The 27,002-nt window shown below is 34.5% G+C and overlaps 2 protein-coding genes across 2 annotated transcripts; both read right to left on the bottom strand.

Annotated features, from left to right (window-relative positions):
* Positions 1-11,339: 11,339 nt before the first annotated feature.
* LOC110867404 (protein NRT1/ PTR FAMILY 5.7-like) lies at positions 11,340-13,192 on the bottom strand. The gene has a single exon (XM_022116447.2). The coding sequence runs from the start codon at positions 12,728-12,730 to the stop codon at positions 11,360-11,362; it is 1,371 nt and encodes a 456-aa protein (XP_021972139.1). The 5' UTR covers positions 12,731-13,192; the 3' UTR covers positions 11,340-11,359.
* A 1,209-nt stretch (positions 13,193-14,401) lies between these two features.
* Positions 14,402-19,457, bottom strand: LOC110867058 (protein NRT1/ PTR FAMILY 5.6-like). The gene is made up of 2 exons (XM_022116201.1): positions 19,325-19,457; positions 14,402-14,664 (listed from the first exon to the last, which is right to left on the bottom strand). Exons 1-2 carry the CDS (start codon positions 19,455-19,457, stop codon positions 14,402-14,404), a joined length of 396 nt encoding a protein of 131 aa, XP_021971893.1.
* Positions 19,458-27,002: the final 7,545 nt, after the last annotated feature.

Genomic DNA, 27,002 nt, shown 5'->3' with positions numbered 1-27,002 from the left:
ACCATCTGCTTATCTTTCACGGCCTTGACGAAATGGTTCCGTGCCATTTGATTTGCCACGTCGCCTATTTCTAGGCACTCTTTATTGTATCGGACAACGAATGCTTCTAGGGATTCGTTGTCTCTGCGCCAGATATTCATGACGTCCAACGAGTCACGCGCGTGACGTCGTTGCTGGCTGAAATGGGCGAGGAACTTTGCATGAAAGTCCTCGAATGAGGCCAGTGATGCCACTGGCAAAGAATCGAACCAAGCCCTGGCCAGACCCGTAAGGGTCTGGGGGAAAAATTACACCAAGTGGGTTCGTCCCACTGGCCATTGCACCCTGCGCCTATGAAAATGTTCATGTGGTCGTCCGGGTCGGATGAACCACTGTATTTCCCAACGTTGAATGGGAATTTTGTTGTGGTGACATGGGCGTGGGCTATTCGCGGGGCGAATTTGGAGTTTTCGGCCGCAGCCTTTGGTCTGTAGGGTTTATTCTCAGGGCGCTTTGCAGCCCTGAGGTATGTACTGCGGGGGTGAGTGGGAGGAACATAGTTGCGTCCTCCCGGTCTGCTGCAGGTGTCATGCGAATCCCCACAATATGTACGGTCGTCCGGGTCGGTACGACCATACCCTTCGGTGTATGGTTGTGGGCCCAACCGGCTCTGAATTCCAGAGCCATGTCGGGATGTGGATCGTTGCCTGTCCTCGACGTAAGGACCTAGGCGAGTATGCACTGGTCCCCTGGTGTGGGACCCGTATGCGGAATCGTCCTCGTTGATTGTGTGGACCGAACAGTAGGATGATCCGCGGTCTTCACGTCTGCTTCTCGAAGCTGGACGTGAATGCGCCTTGCCTTCGTATTGTAAAATACGATCGGCAGGGGTGTGCGGTGTTGGGGTCGGCCCAGCTTGTATTTGCGCTTCCGCACAAGCGCGGTTGTATGTTGCGGCCAGTAGGGTGGCCTGTTGGTCATACCAGGCATGGGGGTCCATGTTCGGGGGGATCACAGATGCGTATTGTGATAAGTCATGTCCGAACGTTAGGGATGGACCCCGTTGCGTTGATGTGCCGATGTGTCCGGGTTGCGATGTTGAGGGATTGACCTCTACCGGATTTAGATTTGTGGGATTTTGGTTATCCCCAGTATTGTTTTGGTGATCAGTCATGATTTTAAGAGAGGAAAAAGGATGATCGAAAAAGTGCTAAGAGTAGCGGTGGGCGCCAATGATGAAACAATGGTTAACCGGGTAGGGTTAACTCACTGGTCTCGTCAGGAAGGGTTAATCCCTTCCTCTCGAGGATCGCTGGCTGGATCACCGGTGGGTTGATCTCCTGCACAAGGAAACAAACCGTGACTCGTAACAAGGAGGATGGGGTGAGGGGTGCTCCTTGTTACCACTCTCCGGCGTGAGAATCAGTAGTTTGCTTGGGAAGCAAAGTAAGATAGTAGTAGTAGTGAGAGAGTTGTGTAGAGATACCTCAAACCTGGTTTGGGGTTGGTATTTATAGCCGAGGAGTGAAGGAGGAGGTGGAAGGATAGACTGACGGCATGCTGCCCCTTTGCAGGTGTGTCAGACATGTCGGCCGGGGAGACGACGCCACGTCAGTCTGCCGCTTACGTAGACCTGACAGGTGACTGCCATTGGTTCCACTTGCACTGTGGTGTCAGTCCCACTTGTTGAGCGTATAGGATGCGGTGCTAGCCGCATCGCTGCCTGCGGTAACATCTGATGTTATCGCGTCTCTTGCTTGTGATCAAGAAATACGCGAGATGCGGTGTTGGCCGCATCATCGCCTGTGGTGACTGTTGCTGTTATCCAGCTTCCTTGTATTGATAGAAGTGTTCACTGGATGCGGTGCGAGGCCGCATCGCTGTGAATACTTCCGTTTTCATACATCAGATGTGATGCTATGTCGCATCACTCTACCGTTCTCATGTTCCATGTAAGTCCTCCTTCATCACTAGATAGATTGGATTCAACCCTTTTGTCGACGCGTTCTCGCATGGGCACAAGTAGGTTGTTAGCTGGTGGGGGTTTTGATAAGGGTAATGGTCACTCGCGGTCGATGCTGACGCGAGATCTGGGACCATACCCCTTCACAACGGTTGAAGCTCTGAGAAGAAGACACATTGAGGTGCAGGAAGACGTGTGCGTATTATGCAACAATGGTGAGGACTCGGTATCTCATATCTTTTCGTCCTGTTATGTGGCGTCTGTGGTGTGGAACCACATTAGCAGGTGGTGCAATATGCAGAATTTATTTTTTTCGGTTTTAATGTTGTCTCAAGAATTCACGAGTTCGTGGGCTTAAGTGGGATCAAAAAGGAGGCTTTTAAAGGCATAGTCAAGATCGCGGTTTGGTGCATTTGGAAAGACAGAAACAAAGTTAGGTTCGAAAACAAGGAAGCTAGAATCGAGGAGATCGTCAACGAGGTGAAAGCGTTAGGTTTTTTATGGTTTAAGAACAAGAGTAAATGTAAAAATATAGAGTGGGTTGATTGGTGTAAATTTGTAATTATGTAGGCTTGGGTTGCCGTTGGTTGGGCCCCTCGTTTTGAGGTGTGCCGTTTGCTTTAATGAAGTTTACCTTTCAAAAAAAAGATCATCAAATTAGATAGAACTAGTAACTAAACCCGTATGCGTTGTGGTGCGGGCACATCGCAAACATCAAATGGATAACATGACGTATTATGTGTTTGTTAGTTTTTATAAAGCAAACTCGGTGGTATTATAGCATACTTTCGTTGCTAACGCTTCCTTTGAAAACAAAACATGTTGTATTCTTGTTGTAGGCTAAAATTTATGACTACATATATAGTTTTGAGAAATTGATCAATGTGTTGCATAAAAAGTAATTGTTGTAAAAGCGGCATATTATTTTGTGCATCTTGAAGTTAGATGCATATGAAATTATTTCGGCTTGCAAGAAACTACCTTGCCGAATATTCTTTTACTATTTTGCTTGCTTTTCTGCTCTCGTATGTATTCTATATGAAACTAGTAAGGGAATGCTTATAGAAGGTTAGATCTAAACCCTAATTGCAATAGAAAAATGAAGATACAAAGAAACCTGAAAACCCTCTCCCTCTATCCCTCGTGATCATCGGACCCACCACAAGACTACCACCCACCGCCGTACCCTCACCGTCGGCTGCCATCGCCGTCCGACCCCGCCGTCGCACGGGTACTTAACCTAGTAAGATATGAAATCCATCTTTAGGGGCTTATTATATTGTGTTAAAAAATTATTATGTTGTACAGTTTCAAACAATAATAGAAACTCATAGGAATTGACAGTGTAATACAATTAGAACCAAATTGGCCCTTAAAAACATTTGACGAGAAGAATGATGAATCATAAAAGTATAGTACTTGGTAATAATTTTTTTTTCTTGTAATTAAGTTACATGAGAAAAAGATACACGGATGGCCCATATGTAAGATCATGTTGCGGTTTTGGTAATATTTTTATTAGAGTAAACTTCCATTTTGCTCCTTGTGGTTTGGTCAGTTTAACGGTTTTGCCCCAAACCTTTAAAAATAGCCATCTTACTCCCTGATCTATGAAGCCCTTCATGATTTTACTCCCCACCCCTAAACATCATCCATTTTAAACGTTACGGTTTTAAAAGGTAATTCATTAATATAGATTGGGAAAAGACGTAATTGCCCATCAGGTGTTTTGCACGTGATAGGCTTTAACGTTTAAAATGGATGACGTTTAGGGCGGGGAGTAAATCATGAAGGGCTTCATAGAGCAGGGAGTAAAATAGAATTTTTAAAGGTTTGGGGCAAAACCGTTAAAGTGACTAAACCACAGGGAGCAAAACGGAAGTTTACTCTTTTTATTAAAAATTACATCCATATTATCTATTGGTCACTTGTTTGTAACATGTTTGATCATTTGAATTTATGGATGCTTGATTTGTGCGCTAAGTTTTTTTTAAACAATTTTACTTTTTATCTTAACATACAAAAAAAAAAAACTGAGAAAATATACATTATACACCCTCTAACTTCTTTGTTCATCTTCCTCATTTTGTTTACCCTTTACACTCTTTCTAGCAACACTTTGCTCATCCCGATGTAACATGTTTGATCATTTGAATTTATGGATGCTTGTTTTTTATGATTCGGATTCGAATTCAGTAATCAAATTTGAATACAACTTTAAAATTTTAAAATTCGATTAATTTGAACATTCAAAATTCAATTCATTGATTACCTCTACTCTAGACTTTACCACATAGTATATAATCAAATAACGGTTATATATATGTGAGTTCTTCATATTGGCTCGTTTTTTGCACACTTCTGTGGCCCTGTACCCGACCAAAACTTACTAGTTGGCCACAAAAGGATTAGTGAATATGGACCGCAACCAGCGGTCTACATCATTAGAGTAACTAGGGATATGTTACTAAATATTATAGATATATGGTTATCAAAGCATATGAGCACTATGAAATGAGATGTTAGCATAAAACTACCTAATTTGACACCTAAACGTAAACTAGCATGTACTAAGATAAATTTCTACATATTGTTCATTCTAAAAAAGCACCATATGCATTTGGATAGAGATACACACGTAAATTTATTTGTAAACATGTATATATCATGATATGAAAAAAAAATATAAATAGATTTGTATCTCAATTGTAATGAGACACAATCTCAATAATAACATTTCTATCATATCAATCATAGGTGTTACAATGGTTAGGTTTGTGGACTCACATGTGACGGTTTTTGTTGTATGCTTTTTAGTGTTGTTGGCTTGTCATTGGTGTAAGTTCTCAACTAACCATTTTATCATGTCATACATTTTTTTTTCTCAGGATGTTATAGCTTAATGGCATCTTATGGGTGAGATAAGGTTTATGACTTATAGGTTATGGTTCAATTCCCACAAAGAGGGTTTTTCCCAGATTTATTGAGTTTCTTCCTGAAATTGGTGTATATGCATTAATGTCTAGTAAAAATGGATATGATCGGATGGTTCCGCTGGTGACACGATGATACTCCAGTGGTCTTTATCAGTGATCCAAATTTGTCGTTAAAAAAATCATGTCATACTTTTTAGATAAATATCCTAATCAGTATTATTATTTTGGAATTTACAGGTGTAATTAAAGAACATAGAGACATGAGAGCATTTGAGGCTCCACCACCACCTAAAGATTGTAAAAAGATTGGTTGTGTAATGGGCCCTATTATTAAAAGATTCTATTGTTGGTGCGGTAATTTTGGAAATCCCAAGGCATGCTATAACACTAAAAATCATTGTGAACGTTATTGTGATGTAAAGGATAGTCCTTGTATATAGATACTTTCATATTTTTTTAAACAAGTATTTTTACCCCGTGTATTGCGACGAGAATTTGATTAGTATCAGCTTGATTAATTACAGTAATGGCGTTTGATATAACAACCAAAAGAGATAAAAACAAATACCAGTATCAATATATTACGGTGGTGACATTGACGTGGTTGAATACATATTGAATATTGAAAACTAGCTGTTTATTTGTTGAAACTAGTGGTTTTCCCCCGCGCTACGCGGTGGGAACTCAGTCGGTGTCGGTTCAGTTCGCTCCGTTACCGGCACTCGCTTTAGCAACTAAAAGAGGAAACTAAAAAAATAAAGTCGTAATATGTCTAAAAAGATATCAACAGGTTGTTTTATATCAATCGAAAACCATAAAAAAATATCGGATTTGATACTAGCAATATTGGTACCGATGTTCGGTTGAAATCGTTTCGGCTCGTCATGTATAGATACATGTATAGTTTACGATAAAATAAATAAATTACTATTCCTTGTCGTTTTCGGTTCGATTTTCTATAATAGCGGCACGGTATCTATTTTTAATAAAAATCAAAATAAATATAATATTAAAACTTTATATTTCTATTCATCGAGACTTTCTTTTAACATATAACTAGCGGGATTTGCCCGCGTAATGCGGCGGGTAGTCGTCCGTATTGGTTCGATTCGTTAGACAGGGGATTCGGGGTGGTAACGATTCGGTATCGGTATAAGACATACAATTGGTTTAAAGTCATGATATGTTCGTACAACTTTTAGATTAAGAACGAATACCGGTAATTCATCACGGTACTATTTTGAATAAAACTATTTTTTCAAGAAAGTTTGTACAGGAACGTTGAAAATATATATTAAACGCGGTCGTGTATTTAGCTTTATAAAAAAGATAATGAACACGATTTATCCAAGGAAAATCAAACTAATTAATAAAAACTAATTTGGGCAAAGACATATATATTTTAAAGTATACACCGATACTGGTATCGACTTTGTCGGTATTTGTTTTGTTCGACAAGGTACTGTTATGACATTGGCACTTGAACAACTGTTCGATACCCAAAAAAAGACTTTATTTCGAACACGGCTCATTTTCAATCAAATATAAAATCAAACACAACTACGTTTAAACCAACAAAGGCAAGTCATCAAATGAAAGGCAGATTAGTAAAAATATTAATGGGTTACTAATATATATTATACATAATAGAGTAGTAAAAGGAAAAGAAAAAAAAAACCTATGATATAGTAAAAAATTTAAAATATTATTAAGAGGAGAAGTAAAAAAATTAAATTAAAATATTACTAAGAAGAAAAAGAATTAAATATAATTTAAAAAAAAATCAAATATCATTAAAAAATAGGTTTACTGTTCATGCCAAGTTTATATTCATATATAAACTACTTACTGTTTACCAAATTTCATAAATGTTATAGAGTTAGTTAATAATTAATGAAATCAATTAAGTAATAAAATAATAAAATAATCAAAAATATAAATAATATTATAAAAAAATTGTGTACTGTTCATGGGAACTTTGGTTTAATAATAAAATAATAATAATAATAATAATAATAATAATAATAATAATAATAATAATAATAATAATAATATATGAGTATAAATGAATGAAACAAATTTTCATTTTTAAGAAAATAAGCTATCTCAATTTAATATTTAATCTCTAATAAAATACTATATATAATTAAATATCTTTATTTTCATTCCCAGTAAAGGTGAGAGGGGCACTCCTCTCTTAGGGGAGTCCCCTCTCTTACTCACGGCCAATTAGCATGCGCCACGTCAACTCTCCCCTTAACTCCCCCACACCCTCAATTTGATGGCGGCACTCCTCTCTTGGAGACTTGTTTTTTTATATTTTTTTATTTGTTGTAATTATGCGTGTTTATAAATTAAACAAATATTAACAAAAATTTAATAAAATTTAATAAAAGACATTTCATTAAATTGAATGTCGTGTCTCGACGGACAATTTTTTTTACTAGACGAAAAATATCGGCATTAAATTTTGGATTATCGACAAAATAATCGGCTATGAGTGTTTCGTGGCCTCCCACACGATCTCGACGGACAATTTTTTTTACTAGACGATGCCGTGTCTAGTAGCTCCGCTTGTTAGATGAGATTTTGGAAGAAAATTAAACTACCATCGGTTGACGATGAATCTTCATCGTCGGGAAAGTCGCGCAGGGGAGAAAAAAAAACGGGAATTTGGAATCCATTTTTTTAAAGATTGGTTAAAAAATTAGGGGTTAGGAAATTTTTTTTGGGTTTGAAAAATAAAAAGATTGAAGTGGTAGTATTTATAGGGGTTAGGAATTTTTTTTAAATGTATAATGGCTATATAGCCGTTTAAACTTGATTCCCTCATCAGTGAATACACACCGATCCCATTCACCGATTAGCCTCACCGCGTTGATGGCGGCGGTGTTCCCGCTCGAGGACTTGGCTCACCGCAGGCCTCCCCGCTAAGTGCCCCGGACACCCTAACCCTTGAGGCAATGAATATGTGAGTTTAATTCACATGTCGTGTACAAAAGTTTTAGTATCTGGATTTTAGAAGTGAAAGTTAATAGGTCACAAAAAGACAAAAAAACACAAAAAAAAAAATCTTATTTCACTGTAGCTAAGAAGTTGTTAAATTATATAGATAATAATAATGATACAATAATGAATTACTTTTTGTAAGGGGGGAAGGGGCGCCCCGTGATAAGCCCTCCACCACGCATGGAAGACAGTTCCACACCGCCGCCACCCCTTTTTATCAGTCGTCAATTTTAAAACGCATTAAAAATTTAACACATGATGATGATGAAGAATGTGTGTGATGAGTGATGATGAAGATTAGTTAATTTTGAGCTAGTGATAGGCATTTCCACTAAAATTCATCACTAGTGATGAAATAAAGCTCGATGACATGGCGGAAATTGATTGAATGTTGTAAATGATGAGTGAGTGGTGACTGGTGAGTGATGAACGTCCCTACCCTCTAAGTTGAAACCATTTTCTCTCCGACTGAGCTCGGTTGTGTGACTTTGTCTTTATTGATGAAATGTCAATGTTTGACGTGTATATTTGTAGAATTGTAGTTATGTATGTATGTAAAATTGTTTTGAAAGTTTTTTGGAGCGGAAAAGTTATGAGACCCAATTTATATATTGTATAAATATTTAGGCAAAATAATTGGGGGAAGGGGTCGATCCTTTATAATTTTAAAATTTTCAGACGAAAAATCGGAAATTTTACACTTTTAACCTAAACATTCGGGGGATGGGTGCACCCCCCCGGTATCCACTGAGCTCCTCCCTTGAACATATATATTAAATGGTAAATTTCAGAATATTTCCCTCATTTGTGTCCCTCAGGTTTTTCATTTTTGTCATTTTCATCTAACACTCTAACTCCATCTAAAAATATCAGTTTAGTTAAGGGTATTTTGGTCACTTTAAATTTAAATTTTGTTTTTGTCATTTTCATCCAAAATCTATTTTATATTTAAAAAAAATAAAACACATACATACACACATATCTATATCTATATCTATACATATAATAAAGTAAATCAATGGGGGCATGTGTCATTCATTGAAACTATCTATTTTTTGATTTTCCCACCCTTATTTTCTACTTAATTTGGATAATTAATTTTTAATTAGAACTTTTATATTCTACTTAATTATAGTTATTATTAATTAAAGTTAATTATTATATCCTTATCTAAATAAAACATCATTATCTATTTATATTTATATTTACCTGTATTTATAAATCAAAACTAATCTTCTAAATTCTAATAAAGGATTTCAATTAATGCCACATGATATTTTCTCTTTTCACCTAAAAAAGTTATATATATATATATATATATATTAAATTAATTAATACATAAATATCACTTATCTTTATCAATAATGATAAAACTAATTAATAAACTATTCCAAATAATTAGTTCATTAATTAAAAGGTTAAAAAAGTTTAATTAGTTACAAATCGTTACACTGGTTTGTGTAGTACTCGAAAGTTAATTTACATATTTATAATATTTACCCATAAATATTAATGTATCAGTATAACGAGCAATGGATATATTTAATTGAAATTTGTTATTAATTGTAAAGCAGTGCAATAGGTTTGTCATATATTACAATTAAAAAAATTAACTTTTTAATAATTAATTAAAGAATTTACCTTTAAAATAATTAAGTGATTAGTGGTTTCAAATGTCAACCCGTGTAATACATGGGTTTGTAATACACGTGTAATAATTAATTAAAAAAGTTTATAATTTTTGTTCTTCTTTTTTTAATATTCAACCTTTGTAATATACTCCAAAGAATGTTACGTATCACTCACTTATATATTAGTAACAAAATACTAATCTACTTATTTATTTATCAAGCTCATAATAATTGTAAACAACAAATTAACGATATTATATTTTTTAAAACCATTTGTTTACGAGAACATTATTTATTCAACCCGTATAATACACGGGGTTCTAACCTAGTATCATATATAAAAGAAATCATTAGGGGACACATGTCACCATGTGGTTTCACATCAGATGGATTTTCCCGCCAAAACCTATCTCTAATCCGGACGACCCGATGGATAACCCGGATGACCCGAACTCCTTTGTTAATCACGTTATACTGAACTCGGTTGTGTGACTGTTTTTATTGATGGTAACGTCAATATTTGACGTGTGTAGTTGTATAAATGTATGTGTAAAACTGTCTTAAATGGGTATATGTATACAGTAAAAAACTTGTATAAAACCTATGGTTGAACTAAATCAAAGAAAGGATTCATTTAAATGATAAAGTAATGGGGTAAATTAGTTAAAAGTGTCAAACTAGAGGTAGAAAAAAGATGTTAACTAAAATTATCAACGGTAATCATTCATTTAAATAACATCTTTTTTCATCAGGCTTTTGTTGTTTGTTCTGAAAATATCGCTAGGCTTTTTCTCCTGTTGTTTTCGTGAGGTTTGTTCACGAGATTATTTTAAAACACGATTGAATAATAAACTGTTGAGTAAACTTCCGTTTTGCTCCATGTGGTTTGCTCATTTTAATGGTTTTGCTCCAATAGTTTAAAAATAGCCATTTTCCTCCCTGATCTTTTGAGTTTGTCGTCATTTTGCTCCCTAATCTTTCGAGTTTGTCGCCAGTTTCCTCCCTGATGTAGTTAGAGGCTGGGAGCAAAATGAAGATAAATTAGAAAAATCAGGGAGGAAAATGGCTATTTTTAAATTATTGAAGCAAAACTGTTAAAATGACCAAACCACGGGGAGCAAAACGGAAGTTTACTCTAAACTGTTTTATGATTGTTGGTTATGTTGATCCAAATTAATGTTTCGGTTATGATCTTTTATTTCAATTATGTATTTACTCATTATGACTAGCCTATGGACAAAGACTCATTTGTAAAGAGAGGATTATAATAAATTTTCCCTAATATGAGTTTTTTTTTTTTTCTAAACGTTGTTTGCTAGAACGTATCTAGCACTTTTATCGCTCCGGTTCCGCATCAATACTAATTTCTGAGGTTTATGTTGTTTGTTTAGGGTGCTTGGGTGTTGGGTCACAACATAAATTCTTATCGATTAGAGTTAATTACTGTTTTCGTCCCTGTGTTTTGTCAAATATCACTATTTCAGTCCATTAGTTTAAAAATTGCGATTTCAGTCCCTGTGGTTTCACTTCCGTAACAATTTCAGTCCACCTCGTAACCATTTCATTCCATGTACAAACAGAATAAATGGATTCAAATGGTTACGAAAGTGAAACCACAGGGACTGAAATGGTTACGAAAGTGAAACCACAGGGATTGAAATCGCAATTTTTAAACTAATGGACTGAAATAGTGATTTTTGACAAAACACAGGGACGAAAACAGTAATTAACTCTATCGATTAAAATTCAAAGCTCAGGAAAATGTTGGGTCATTACACGTTTTTTTTTATTAACACGACGCAACATCTAGGTGCTAGTTATCACATAATACAGCCCATTCATCACTTACGAGATACAACTACTTTTCTTTGCACATTTTTGTACGAATATTTTCTCGTCAGTAGAAAATATACGCCCAAGTTCAACCCGTTCATAGCTGCCAGCAGCCAGTAAAACTTATCTAACCGACTGCTATTTAAATCCTTCCCGAACCAACTTGACCCAAACTTCCCCGTAACACGACCAACAACAACGATCAGAAAACTGCTATAAAAATTCGCGACACCAAGCACACTCGAATATAACGCTATGCCTATGCTTCTCATCGAGTCGGGTACTTGCTCATAAAAATACTCCTGCAAACCCACAAGCGTAAACGCGTCTCCTATCCCCTGAATAAAGTACTGCGGCGTTAGCCAAAACACGCTCATCGAAAGAACCCGAGTTTGTTCCTTTTCCGCAACGGTTAATCTCCGCTTCTCAACCAACGCTGCAACGACCATACCGATAATAGAAAATATCATACCTATTCCAACTCTTCGAAGGATCGGAATCCCACGTTCTTTCCCCGTTACTTTCCTTAGTATCGGGGTTAAGATCTTGTCGTAGCATACGACGAAGAACAGCATAGCGAACGCTGAAATCGCGTGAATACTCGCTGGTGGTATCACGAAACTATTACCTATCTTCCGGTTTAGTGTACCGCTTTGTTTCACGTAGAATGTTCCGCCTTGTGCAACGCATACGCCGAAAAGCAGAGACGCGAACCATATTGGGATCGCGTTTACTATGAGCTTTGTTTCTTCGACTTTGGTAACCGTTGTGAGCTTCCACGGGGACGGTTTCTTCCCTTCTGATATCTCGTTTTCCACGACAAGACACGCTTTATCAAGAAATTTAAGTCTACTTGTATGTGACAGTATTCTTGCTTGAGGGTTTGCGGATTCATAAAACGAATCCTGGCTCGAAGGATAAGGTAGCTTTCGCTTCCTAACCGCTGCGACAAGAACCTGTACTACCGGTGTTAACGGGCTACCTTGGGGCATACGGTACCTGTAAAACGGCTTTCCAAGGTAGAATATAATGGTAGTTAAGAGCATTGCAACGGTAAGAATGAGGTCCGCGGTCCCCCAACCAAAGTTGTCTTGTACATAAGCCATAATGGTTACTCCTAGCACAAGTCCGCCACACATTGCTGCATTCCACCAGTTGAAATACGACATCTTTCCCTTTCGTTCGTCTGGATCATCGTCGTCAAACTGGTCCGCTCCAAAGCTTTCTAGCGACGGTTTAATGCCGCCGGTTCCTAGAGAAAGACAGTACATTGCTGTGAAGAAGGCGAATTTGTGAATGCTTGTTGGATGAACACAATTTGCATCTTCAACTCCACATGGCTTTAAGGGTGGTATGAATTGAGTCATGGTAAGTATCATTAAGCCCTGCAATCATAAACAGAAGTTTAAGTTAGAAAACATATGAATTGTGAATCTTACTAGGGGCGTAAACGAGCCAAGCCGCTCGAAAACTGGTCGAGATCGGCTCGCTAAAAAATCGAATTGAATCAACCTTATATGAGCCAGCACCCGTGCTCGAGCCAAAAAATAAGCCCGTTTAGTAAGCGATCCAGAGCCTGAGCTTCATTTATCAGCAGCCTAAACGAGCTAATTGTTTATATAGTTTAATTTAATGAATTAAATATATATTTAGGCTATGGGGTATGGTGGGGCTTGGGTTGGGGCATTTGTTGACACGTGGAATGGGAGGTCCCCCACCACTCAAACCCACGCCCAATTGGGTTGTGGGCTTGGGTTTAGGGGCATGATTTTGGTTTGGCCATTGAGAGCCTGCCATGTCATTTACTACCCCGCCCCACGCCCGGCTTCAAACCCACGCCAATGGGGGCCACGCCCAAAACCCACGCCCAACCCAAGCCCCCGGGATGGTGACTTGGGCGTTTTACCCCAACCCACGCCCAAACCCCCGCCCCATACCCCACGGCCTTACATAAGAGTGAATTTCAAGGATTGTCCTTTATCTTTATACCCATTTTCAGGCGTTTTCCTTTATGTTCAAAATTGACGCGTTTTGTCCTTTATGTTTTCATATCATACACGTTTTGTCCTTTAGGCCTAACCCAATTAGTTTTTTCAGTTAAATTTGGTCATATGTTTTGCACATGAGGGCATTTTTGTCAATTCAAAAGTAAGTTCAACGGCAGATTTACAGCTCAAAGCTTCTGCAACCTTTGAATTGACAAAAATGCCCTCATGTGCAAAGCACACGACCAAATTTAACTGAAAAACTAACTGGGTTAGGCCTAAAGGACAAAACGTGTATGATATGTAAACATAAAGGACAAAACTCGTCAATTTTGAACATAAAGGACAGCGCCTGAAAATGGGTATAAAGATAAAGGACAATCCTTGAAATTCACTCTTTACATAATATTTATTATCATATATACTAATTGATAAAAACAACTAAATAATATACATCATATATTATAATAAAAAGGGATATTGGATTTAAATAACCCTAACTTTTACCAATTGGCCGATAACACTCTCAACTTTCGATTTGTACAACACCACTCTCAACTTTCAACTTATTATTTGATATCACTCCCAAACTAACTGAACCTTAACCCAGTTAGTTTTTTACTAATGTGGCACTTGTGTGCTGACGTGACATTTTTTGATGGCATGGCAGCTGATTTGGTTTTTTGATGTCATGACATATGACTTAGCTTTTTTGATGATGTGGCAGCTGATGTGGCACTGGTTTGGTGACGTCGTATCTGACGTCAGCAAACTAGGTTAGTGTTGGGTTAGTTTGGGAGTGATATTGGAAAATAAGTTGAAAGTTAGGAGTGGTGTAGTACAAAACGAAAATTGGGAGTGCTATCAGCCAATTGGTGAAAGTTGGGGTTATTTAAATCCAATATCTCTAATAAAAATTATACTTATAAATATATAAATAAATTAATAATAAACGAGCCGAGCTTGAGCTAAAAAAACTATTCATGAGCCGAGCTCGAGCTTCAGTAATAAATAAAGGTGGAAATGAGTTGAGCTCGAGCTTAGGGGAGCTGAGGCTCGGCTCGGCTAGTTTACCCCTCTAAATCTGACATGGGTGGTGATAGTATGTACCGCGATATAGACGGAGGAAGAAACCATGATCATGAGGTATCTGCCAGCATAGGCATCGGCGATGAAGGCGCCAAGTAAAGGCATGCTGGTGGTAACTCCGGACCAGCAATTCACATTCTTGGCTGCAGTGGTGAGGTCTTGGTGCATCACTTTTGTTAGGTATGAGATGAGATTGGCTGCCATTGAGAAGTAGCTAAGCCTCTCACTCAACTCAATTGCTTAGACAAAAACAAATTGAATTTGTTAGAATATTGTATATTGTGCTTGTAGTATATGTGTGCATGTTTGTGTTTGTGTTTGAAGACACCACTCGTCGGGATCACCCATAGCAATAATGTTGCACAAATCCTACCTTGGACCGACGGGTGTTAGCCCGCGCTGGTAATCCGTCGATTCTAATGTTTCTATGTGTTTTTGATGGTGTTTGAACAAATTTCACAATAGAATATACAGTTTCAACTTTCAATATTGTTTGTAAAGTTTTTATATATGTTTAAAACTGACATTGATGATTACTTATGAAAACTTAATTACTATGGTTAAACCTTTTTAACTTTAACATAAACTACATATATGTAACATTAGAAAAATAAACTCATTGAGTATTATTTAAAATCAAGCTTTGGATTTTGCTTTACTATCATTAAAAATAAAATTTAACGGCCAACGAAATATTTTATTCACCACGATTAACAAGGAGTTAACCCAAATCCATCATACAATTTACGGTCACCAAAACTCAAGCAAACAAGACAAAACAAAATTACACCAATTTGCCCCAGTTACACAAACCAATTGAGGTTTGGAGTCGATTTTATTTTGGATAGATAGTATTGAACATGTAACTCTCTTGGTGTTGATGTAATCGTTGTATAATTGGTGGTAGCATCTTGCTACAAGTTGAATAAAATTTTATGTCGGCCGTTAAAAAAAAAAAAGTTACACAAACCAATTTAGGACTTTCATACAAAAGCTTTTAAAAATACAAAGTCAACGCTTGTAATAAGTATTTCTTGATTCCAAGTCAAAGTAAGTAAATGATTGAGAAAACCAACAAATGTTGCAGGCAAAAACACTCACCTTAAATGTTACCTGGCATCTTATATTAGAGCAATAAATGTTTAAGAAATATTTTTTCAAGTAATATATACTTTTCGTTTATATTAATCAAGAGATGAAAATTGCACGCCATACAAAAAAAAAAAAAAAAAAAAAAAAAAAAGGAGACGTAGAAGCATAGTTTGGAAAATGAAAAAAAAAAAACATGGTCATGATAGCAATGTTTTAAATACCGGTATGAACCGGCCGGTTATACCGGTTAAACCGGATATCGGACACGAGTCCGGTACGATAAAGGCCGGTAAAACCCGAATACAGTATGTCTTATGTACCGACGGTAAATCCGGTTCTACCGGTTCAAACCATTGAACCGGTTTGCATTATCTTAAGATTTGATTTCTTAATTTTAATAGAATACAATATTAAGGTAATATTGATCTTCCATATTTCTGGTAATTAACCTAGTGTCTTCTATTCCAATATTTCGTCGTTGCTGAATTTGTTACTCACCTCATACAATGCAATATTGTTTATAACTAATGAAGATATTCTTAGAATGCTTAATAGTTTACAATAAAAATAGTTGTTTTTAGATAAAACTATGATCAATTACATAAATCCTAGTTGATATTGGTTTGTTTTTTTAGATGAATTTGTATTTTATGGAATTTATAGGGTTTACTAATAACCCGGTTCAACCGCCCGATATAACCCGTTTCAACCGGTTGAACCATTTTAGAGCACAACCCGATATGACATAAAAACCGGTTTTTAAAACATTGCATGATAGTGTTTTAAAATTTTATCGGACCAACCGGTTTAAATGTCAAACGTACAGATTTGGTTATTTGTGGCCCGGTCACAAGAGCATCTCAGTCTAATTCAAGATCTCAAAAAGAAAAAAAAAACTACCATGCTAACTATTTAATATTTCTTAAGTTAAAAACACATGTATTATACGGGGTTAATTAATTAATAAAATATTAAATGGTTATTAATAAGCGAAAAAACGGAAGAAAATAGTTGAGAAAATAAATATTAAATAAATAAAATATTCATAAAGTAAATATTAACAAAGAAAATAATAAATAGTTAAGAACTTAGAAAGAATTTCATTCTGTTATTTATTTATATATTAAGTATATGTTGGGGTCACGGGTTAATAAGCGGAAAAATTTTCAAACGGTTACAACATTTTTAGGCACACTGAATTGTGACACGTGAAGTTACTAATTTATTAGGTAAAGTTAAGTATCAAATATGAGTAGAAATTTAATAATATTCTGAGTATAATATAACAATCTATACTATATAATAAAAGAAACCACTTTAGAGACACTTGTCATCATATTAGACTATCTCTTATAGATAATTATTATTTTAGTTTAATCTCTTTTAATTAATTAATTAATTATAGATAAATTAAATTTAATATTTCAAACATTAAATCTTGAAATAACTTAGATTTAGTTGCTACAAATAGCTTTCGAAACTAAAAGTAATGAATGTAGCTTTCGAAACTAAAGGTAATGAATGTCGAATCTAATTTAACCATCAGCCGTTAAAAAGTTACTTTAAATCATATTAAATAATATAGATGTATGTATTTATTTAGAGGAATTAGAATGTAAATATATATCCTCTATAATCTATTTTAAGTTAGATAGTAATAAATTATGAAAATAATATGTTGAGTAAAGTATATGGATGATCCTTGTGATTTATCAAATTTTTGAATTTAATCTCTAATTTTTTAAAAATAAACGAATAATCTATTTTAATAATGAAAACCAAACTTTGTATTAATATATTAAATATTAAATATTTTTATTTTCACTATGTAAAATTACATTTACTCGACCCATGTAACACATGAGGTTTTTTAAGATATAACCTTTTATTATTTGATACATAAAATTACATTTATTCAATTCGTACAATACACGTGGTTTAGGAAGATTTTTCCATGCCGAGAACCTCGATCAGAGAGTAAAACCCCCGTGTTTTTTTAAGGATATATATTTTTTATTATTTAGTACAGAAAATTACATTTATTCAAACCCGTGTAATGCGTATATTTTTAAAGATGTATTTTTTTATTGTTTGGTATATAAAATTACATTTATTCAACCCGTGTAATAAATGAGGTTTTTTAAAGATGTATTATTTTATTATTTGGTAAACAATATTACATTTATTGAACTCGTGTAATAAACGAGATTTTTAAAGATATATATATTTTTATATTAATTGGTATATAAAATTACATTTATTCAACCCGTGTAATACACGGGGTTCTAACCTAGTTTAAACATATTTTAATTGCATTGAATTTAAACTTAGGGCGACTTTCAACTTAGGGAGACTTTCAATTTAAACATATTTTAATTGCATTGAAAGAAAATAATTACTTGATTGCTTTCGACTATACTACTATGACAAAAATATAATGAGATTTAACAAATCATAACAAAATTTAGATCTTTGCATACGTAAATATATGATTGAATTTGTTTTTTAATTGTAAAAATTATGGAGTTGATCAAATGTAGAAATAGTCTGACGATATAATAACCATCTATAATATTAGTTTACTTTGGAAAATAATAAAGTAACGTCGTAAATTATAACTATCCATAATCAATCTTATATGAAATTCATTTAGTTAAAGATATAATTTTTATCGATAATTAATTATATATTAAATATTTAGATATATTTTCTTTTAACTTTAATATCACTTTTTAATAGGAGAGAAAAACAAAAAAAATTAGTATATAGTATTATTATTTAATAGAAGAGAGATAAGATAAAATAAGGGTGATACAAGACACCAGAGAATAGCATGTCTCCTCAAAAAAATTATTTATTATGAAAAAATATAGATAGATTGATTAAGCTAAATAACTTGTAGTTGACTAAGTTTAAGGATGAATGAGAATAATCATGGGGAAGGGGTGGTTAGGGTGATTTCCTATTTTTTCCTAGTTTTTTTCAATAAGAGGGGTGAATTGGTTATTCTATGTGGGTTAGGCAAATTTGTTAACAAACGCTAGTGAAAGTGACTAAGCGTCTTACAAGTTAACGTACAATGATGACCAGATATGTAGTTTCTAAAAAGTTGGGGGCCAAAACTACAATTATAGGTGATTAATGAACTTCTTTTCAAAAAAAAAGGTGATTAATGAACTAAGTAAGTTATTCGTTTTAAGAGTTTTCACGAATATGATATTAGATGATACCTGATCCGATTAGATAAAACATACTCACACATATATCCAAACCATACATGTAAACCTTTTTTTTTCTTTGTGTTTGTCCTTGGGTAGTGGAGTAATACGCTACTCCAATGACTTTTTAGTTTTTATATATTTATTTCCTTGGGTAATGAAATTATAAAAAAAATAAAGTTAATGTACATGCAAATCCTAACATGTAACCTTTAACAAAATAATGGGTATGTTTGATGGTTGCGGGGGCATACCCAACACTCGCCGGCTAATGTGTAGTCGAATGTCCGATGGGTATGAGATCAGGTACGATACATCGTTTTATAATCATGTATGAGACATTGAGATTGAGATTATCAATATTTGTCATATTCTTATCTCTAACTATAATTTAAACATATCACATGAAACATCCATATCATTTTAGTTTAAGAGACTTGGTGTTAATGGGCCTCAAATTCTTGTTTTTTGACATAACCAATGAAAAAAACGTGGATCATGTCTACTAACATTGCCAACCCTTGACTTTGACTTGCATGCAAACACAAGGGTTAGTGCATAAAGATAATCATGTGAAAAAATTGCTCACCGATAATGAAGAATGATGCTTTCCAAGTACCGGTAAAAGATCGAAGAGGAAGTCTCCCTTTATGATCCAAAGATGAATCACAAACCCACTTGGCACCTTCTCCATTATCGTTTTGCACCACCTCTAACGCCATTGTCACTTCAAAATCAAACAAAGGATACTAAAATATGGTGAGAGTGGTTGTGTTTTATAAAGGAATCAAACAATGATTCCTGATTTTGATGGGAGTTTGTGGGGTCAAGAAATTGAAGGGCTCTCCATATTATTAAAATAGGTGCTAATAATCTCACACCCCAAAATCTTAATTTCACGTCATATATACGGGTTGTATAACGTTATACGGCCCGTATAGAATAATTTGACATGATAAATATTGGGCCGTATAATGTTATACGGCTCGTATACATAGAGAAAATATTAGGTCGTATAACATTCTATACGGGTTGTATAGCATTATATAAGATTTGGGTCGCATAACATCCTATATGGGTCGTATAATGTTATACGGCTCGTATACATAGACAAAAAAACATTCTCTGACATTTTTTTTGTGCAACAATCAGTTATACGGCCCGCATAACTCTATACGAGTCGTATACATGTAGGGGTGTGAAAATAAGATTTTAGTGGTGTGAGAACAGTGGGGGCCTTAAAATAACTTTGTGCTATAAGTCTATAACGAATATCTTTTTGTTGATATAGATATATTTTTAGACTAGCTTACAAACCCATGTATACACGGGTTGAATATCGAAAAAATTGTAAATCATAAACTTGTATGTAATCCTTATTAGTGAAATGAATTATTATATAAAATAGTGAAACAAAAGAAAAGGAAAAATTTCATTTTTACAATCCAAAATAGTTTTCTAAGTTTTCAATTCTCTCTTGAGTCACTATTATCTATCTTATTATATACGACTAAAAATGAGTAACATTAAAGGTTTGTAAATATTTTTAAAAATAATTGTAATTTATGTGTTTGTGCCAAATAAATTGTAATTAAATTCTAATATGTATATGAATAATATAATAAATGCTTTAATATGAAATGAGATATGTATATTATCATAGTATAGAAAATATTACATATTTTAAAAAACATATTACAAATAAAATATACGTTTAAAAATAGGACTAAATAATAAACTATAATTTTGAGTGGCTAGTCAACTTATTTAATTATTAGTTGGTATTTTAATATTCAAATTCAAATTTTATAATGTTATATAATGTCTTTGTTTAGCATGATGATAAGTTGTTTAAAATAATTAAAATTATATTTAATATTTGATAGTTAATGTTATCAGAAAGTTTAACCATTTTTACGGTGAATATATATATGTATATATATATAATATTAAAACTAAAATAGGGGAAAATATTGAACCTATGTATTATACAATTTGGGTAAATATAATTTTATATACTTAATTTATAACAAAAAAATATGTCTTTTAAAAAAAATCGTGTACATTTCGGTTTAAAATAATTTGATACTTTTTATTTAGATACTCGGCTTGTAATTTTAGTCTCCTGAATGATATACTATAAGTATTTGTATATTTTACTTGATACTTTATTAGTAATTATTATTATTATAGATATATATACAAATAATATAAATATAATTTATATCAAGCATTGTGTTAAACATATGTGATGAAGATTGTCTTTATTTAGTTTTATGCATATCAAACGTGTTCATATCATATTTTATCACTATTTCATACCTAATCATATCCGATTAATTAAAAACATAAAAATATCCACATACATTTAGTTATATCCAGAAGAATTAAATATATTTTACATCACTTATTGTCATACATACAAAAAAATTATTTGATTTATATCAGTTATAGATAATCATTAAATTAAATATAAATTAAACCATTTGATCTCTAAATATATTGTATTGTATTGTATTGTATTGTATAAAAAAATTATGATTTAATGTCATTGTTTAACTGTGAGGAGGCATCAAAAAATGACGTGTCAAAAAAATATTTTCATTTTTTTTTATATAGGGAGTAGTACGTTTGTTATTGTTTGCTAAACACTCATAGATAGTGATTAAGTTGTTGCAATGCGGTTTTATATGTGTTTTTTAAAAGAAAACTTCATCAAAACAAACCTCCGACCCAAACAAACAAAAGGAAGGCCATACAAACAACAGACGTCTCCGACCCAAACGGGCAAAAGGCAACATAATTACAACATATATAAAGGATATTTACACTAATCCTCACAACAGATTGATCTAGAGGAAGATCTATTTTTTAATTACACAACCCCTCTAGACTTGACTTCCCCTAAATATCTTGGTACCTGCACTTAGTGTCATGAAACACCGCCTTGTTCCTTTCTTTCCATATGCACCAGCATGTATGTGATTATAATCAGGTCGTGGATGATCTTCTTAGCTTTCTTTCCAAACTGTAAAAAATAAAATAAAAAAAAAAAACGTGAACTTCCATAAGTTCTTTGAAAGCGAAAACGAAAAGTGGAGGAATGTTGCACCAAAACCCAACCCTATCCTGTTTCCTCATATTCATCACATTAATAACATAAAAATGTGTCCTACCGATTCCTTGGTTCCAACGCTTAATTTTTTTTTTGTTTGTGACATGACATTCTAAAATATCATAAAATAACTAAAAACTCTAATAACATATATATCTCCCAAAATAAATTCGATCAACATATTAAGATTGAACTAAAAGTTAACTAAAGACTGTCATGGTTGAACAAATTATCCAAGAAATAGATTAAAACAAGTATGGATGTTCTAGTTAGTCAATTAAAACGAGAAATAAATTAAGTTAGGGCACCATGCTTCACATTAAAAAACATGAGCAGTGAGTAATGAATGGAATAATAGGTCACTTGATGTAGCTGTCTTGGGCTAATCTAGTACAGGTAAGTAAAGTCGTATCCGCAGGGACTTTATGGTCAGTGTAGAAGAATTTAACTAGGAACTAAAGGTATCTAATTGGGGGTTTGTTTGTTTGTTTTAAAGAAAACACGATTTGTCACGAAAAGTGTTATCAGAATGAGAAGAAGCAACCTCCACCCAAAATCCCAATTACCCGTTTTAACACAAAAAACCACGTTTACTGATTAAAACACCATATAGACATGGCCTTGGAATTAATGATTCTGATTAATTATTAAAGACAATTTTTAAATAAATTATAACGACCTAACAATCCGTTACACTATACCAATTACCCACGAGTTTACCAACCACTAACAAAGCAAGAAATGGTCAATACGCTTAATAAACGACAAGTAATTCAAGTACATAAACATTTACCAGTAATCAACACAAGTAGTTCAATAAACCAGTTACAATGCTCATAAACAATGTTTAATCATGCAAAACAGATAATTGTTCATCCAGGAGGAAGTCACCAAGCGTTTAGCCGCGCATGCTCGTCATCACAGTTTCAGGAGTCAATTTGGTATGATCAGACATGAAGAAACGAGATGAAAGATGGAAGAATACTGGGAAAATTGCCTAAAAGCAGCTTTCCAATCGTCCAGAACGGCAAAATACTGAATGTTAGGGTTTCCATGCGATCTGGGATATTTTGGAACAACTTTCACCGCCCCACTCTGTCACGCCACGTGACTATGCACATTCTCTCCACCGCGTGGCGCGAAGAGTAATCTTTTGACTTTTTTACTTTTTTAGTTGGTTGCGCCACGCGACCAGACTTCTTCTCCTCTTTGCGTGCGCGCGAGGAGTATTGGTTTCCAGCACAACGTTTTTAAGAACCTTGTAGGTACCGTCGAGCCCGTTTTATTGCTTGGATCTTCTTTCCACCTTTTTTAGACCCCGTTAAACAAGAAAAACCCAACACATGATAAGCGCGACATAGCGGTATGAATTAATGCATTTGAACACTAAAAACCGACACAAAACTATACAAAATACAATGTGTTTTTGCAAACACATTATCACCAAATTAATGAAATGAAAAAAGAAATTAGGTCGCTCGTCATAAAGTAAGTTCTAGTATGTGAGTATTGGGATTTGGCGATTGGGTTGTAAAATTTGGAGCTGGGTACTTAGGTTATAAAGGGAAGGTTCTATGCAGAACATTAAATATTGCGAGAACACGCAGAACAAAATGAATCACTCATTTTTTTCAATTCTAAAAACCTAAAAAATAAATAAAAATGTTATAAATGTAAGATTTATTATTTCTCACACTAGAATTTAAAACAAAATATGAGAAATCTTCAGTTTTTAAATAACCTACACACATGTAGGTTATGTGTAGGCTAAATCACCTACATGTATGTAGACTATGTGTAGGGAAAAATATATGATTTTCTTATGTATATATAATACACATATGAATCTAAGAAACATAAAATTTAAGAAATATAAACCTTAAATCCCTAAATTTAGTGATTTAGAGTTGTTCTTTTTGTTCTCGCAATAATTAGTGTTCTGTAATAATCCTTATCCTAGGTTATAAAATGTGGGGTGAGAAAATATAAGACTTGACTAAAATATAAAACATGAAAATTTAGGTTTAACTTAATCGAGCTGAGTAAGGGTCGGCTCGAACTCCGCTTATTTACAAAGTTATGCGATTTTGAGCAAGCTATTTCAACTTCTAGCTAATTTAACAACGCTATACTATTACAAGCACGAGGATTAGAAGTGTCTGCTTAGAGCCTTAGACCATGTGAAACCACATGCACTTTTTTCGCCATTAGGCCGCCACATCAGCATAGCCATTTCACATGGTAAAATGGTGTAGTGGTTCACCCACTAGGGGCGGAGGTAGTGTACAAACATGGGTAGCCCGTGTTACTCATCAATTCTGTCTTCGTGGTGTAAAAATACCTTCAACTACATCTACGTAGTGTAAATTTTTATTTTTTATATAAAGAATACCCTCAATCCCCTCCAAAAAATGGGATAACCCTGAATTTTTGGATTAGATCTGACACTGTCACCCACCTACACATTTATTACCTAATGATTGTTTTTTTTTTTTAATTAGACAATAAATTTCAAAATATAATTAAAATTAATTAAAAAAGCCAACATTTTATAAATTTAAAATAGCATAAAAAATACAGCTCCATAACATAAAATACGAGATTAAAAGGCTAAAATAAAAGACAAATTTCTAAATCACTCGTCGTAGTCATCAAGTCAATATTTGTTCTTAATTCGTTGACGCAACTTCAATTGTAGTTCACGTTCGGTCCTAAAGTGGGTATTACTGTATCCAATATCTCAAGATCAGTCATCATTTGGCTATCTTTTTTTCTAATTGGAGGCGTTCGAGCCTCTTGTCGTCTTGTTTTTGGCGATTCTCAAAACGTTGTCGCCCAATGTCCATTAGATCTTGTAATCTTCGACGGCCTAGTGTTCATGAGCGGGGCTATGTGTCATTTTGAACTTTTTCTCAACAGATCCTACGGTTTTAGATAAGGAAAGGTTCATTTCTTTGCTTGGTATTCCACCAAGGCATTTTGCCGCACCACAGCATCGTCTTACCCACTATCTCTAGCATTCCACCTCTGGGAATAAATGGCGTTGTAGTTCCCAACCTTGGTCCTGATGTCACGCCACTTGCTTGTAATTTGATCTTTGGTACAAAAGTCGTCTCCTTGACGAAAATCATTTTCATTATTCACATCCAAAACGTATTCTCCTTTTCATAGTTGGCTAAAATTACAAAAAAAAAAAAATAATAATTATTATCATTCTAAATATTTACATTTTCAATATATTAAAATTAACATAAATAACCTTAAAAATAAATATAAACCACGTAAAAAATATAAACCACCAGGGCCGGCCCAGGGGGTGGGCGGGGAGGACCACCGGCCAGGGCCCGATATTTCAGAGGGCACATTTTTAAAAAAAAACCCGATATGTATATGTAAAAGTTTCTTTTTTAATAGGGTATACCTATACAAACATCAATATAGGCCCACGTACAAAACTATTCTTATGCTTTAGAATAGTTATTAGCCTATTGGTATTAGGTTTAGACCTTTATTGAGCCCAATATCCAACTTCGTTAAGCCCCAAGGGCACGTTTTTTGGAACTCGAACAGGGTATACGAATTCTTAGGACCGGCCCTGTAAACCACCAAATTTTTTACCAACATTTGGGTCCTCGGCTATGTCGAGTCAAGAAAGTGCCAAAGCGAACTCCTCAACCGGCGTCCACACTGTATGCAGTATCCTAACCAGCTTCTCCTCCAAATCTTTTTTCTTTGATGTAGACCTCTTGCGACTTTGTGACGGACCCGCCTTGTCGGGTAGCGTCTCAGACACCTCGGGGTTGTGATTCTTAAATAAAGTTTTGAGGCATTTGTCGTGGCGGTTGTTGAAAGCCCATAATGTTTTTGTTGATACCTGAACGGGCTCATCGGCATATAAGCCATTATGTTAAATAACATGTGGTTATCATTACTTTCATAGAAGTCGGGATTCTTCGTCATTGGATTTGGGTTTGGTGGATTTGAGGAACTAGACGCATTAGGACGGTTCATGGCTTGACGGGGTAGGCGGTATGAGGGATTAAACGGGCCACCGTATATAAACATCTTGAATTGTTGTAAGACCCAGTTTAAAATACCCGTTCTTAACAGCAAATAAGCTTTACATAATATACTAAAAGTAGTCTTTACAAAAACTTTCAATATTCGAAGGTCATTTAATAAAACATTTACTTGTTTAACCTACTAACAATGTTCCAAATTAAACTACTAGTGTTTACAATATAACAAAACATGGATCAAGTGCGGAAGCGTAACGTTAGGTGTTCGGTTCGAATCGATTGCTTGATCTTCATCCTTTACTTGGGTACCTGAGAACTAACATTTTAAACAAGCATTAGTACTATCACTCTTGGAAATTTACGTATTCGAATCAGGTCCGAACACTGGTTCGAGAAAATGATCAAAACAAATTTTATCAAACAGGGCTCCACCGTAATTTACGGTGTCACCGTAAATTACGGTGGCTTCTGGACATTTGGGGCCTACCGTAACTCAGTAGGAATCCACCGTAAAAGAATTGCAGGCCACCGTAAATTACGGTACTACCGTAATTTACGGTAGACCCTGCACATAACTCCCTTGTTTAAAGTGCAGTTTTCTTGCTGATTCATTATGAGTCGAAACAGCACAATTTCGCATAAATTGCTAAGCGGCTGGGCTAGTACTTCATACTTGTGTTTTGTTTATAACATTACTCAACTATTTCTTAATCGAGCTTGTTTACGGAAACTAACTACACGCTAAATTAGAAGACTTCTAGTTAATTGTTTGTTCTATTATCATGCATCCAATTCAAACCTTAACTCCTATAATAAGAACAAGGCTTTTAAATTTGTCTATGGTGTTCACTACACGGCCTACACCTCATGTAATATTCGCACAATATAATAAAGTCATGCTTCGTGTTTATTACCAAAACTTGTTTGACCCGTTTAGGTGCTGAGATTAAACACCTTACGGATGCTCAATTTCATGTTTATAACTTGTTTAAGGCAATAGCCAAATTCATGACATAATGGAAATTCTTGGTCATCATGCTTTCTTTCCTTTTGAGCAACGCATAAAGCCAATAATATGTGTAATGTAATGAAACGATAAATTTCATACCTTTAGAGCGCGCCTTTTCCTCGTG

Source organism: Helianthus annuus, chromosome 7 (genome assembly GCF_002127325.2).
Source record: "Helianthus annuus cultivar XRQ/B chromosome 7, HanXRQr2.0-SUNRISE, whole genome shotgun sequence".
NCBI classification, from domain to species: domain Eukaryota; kingdom Viridiplantae; phylum Streptophyta; class Magnoliopsida; order Asterales; family Asteraceae; genus Helianthus; species Helianthus annuus.
The sequence above is the reverse complement of the archived record's forward strand: the minus strand, read 5'-3'. Positions and strand labels throughout refer to the sequence as shown.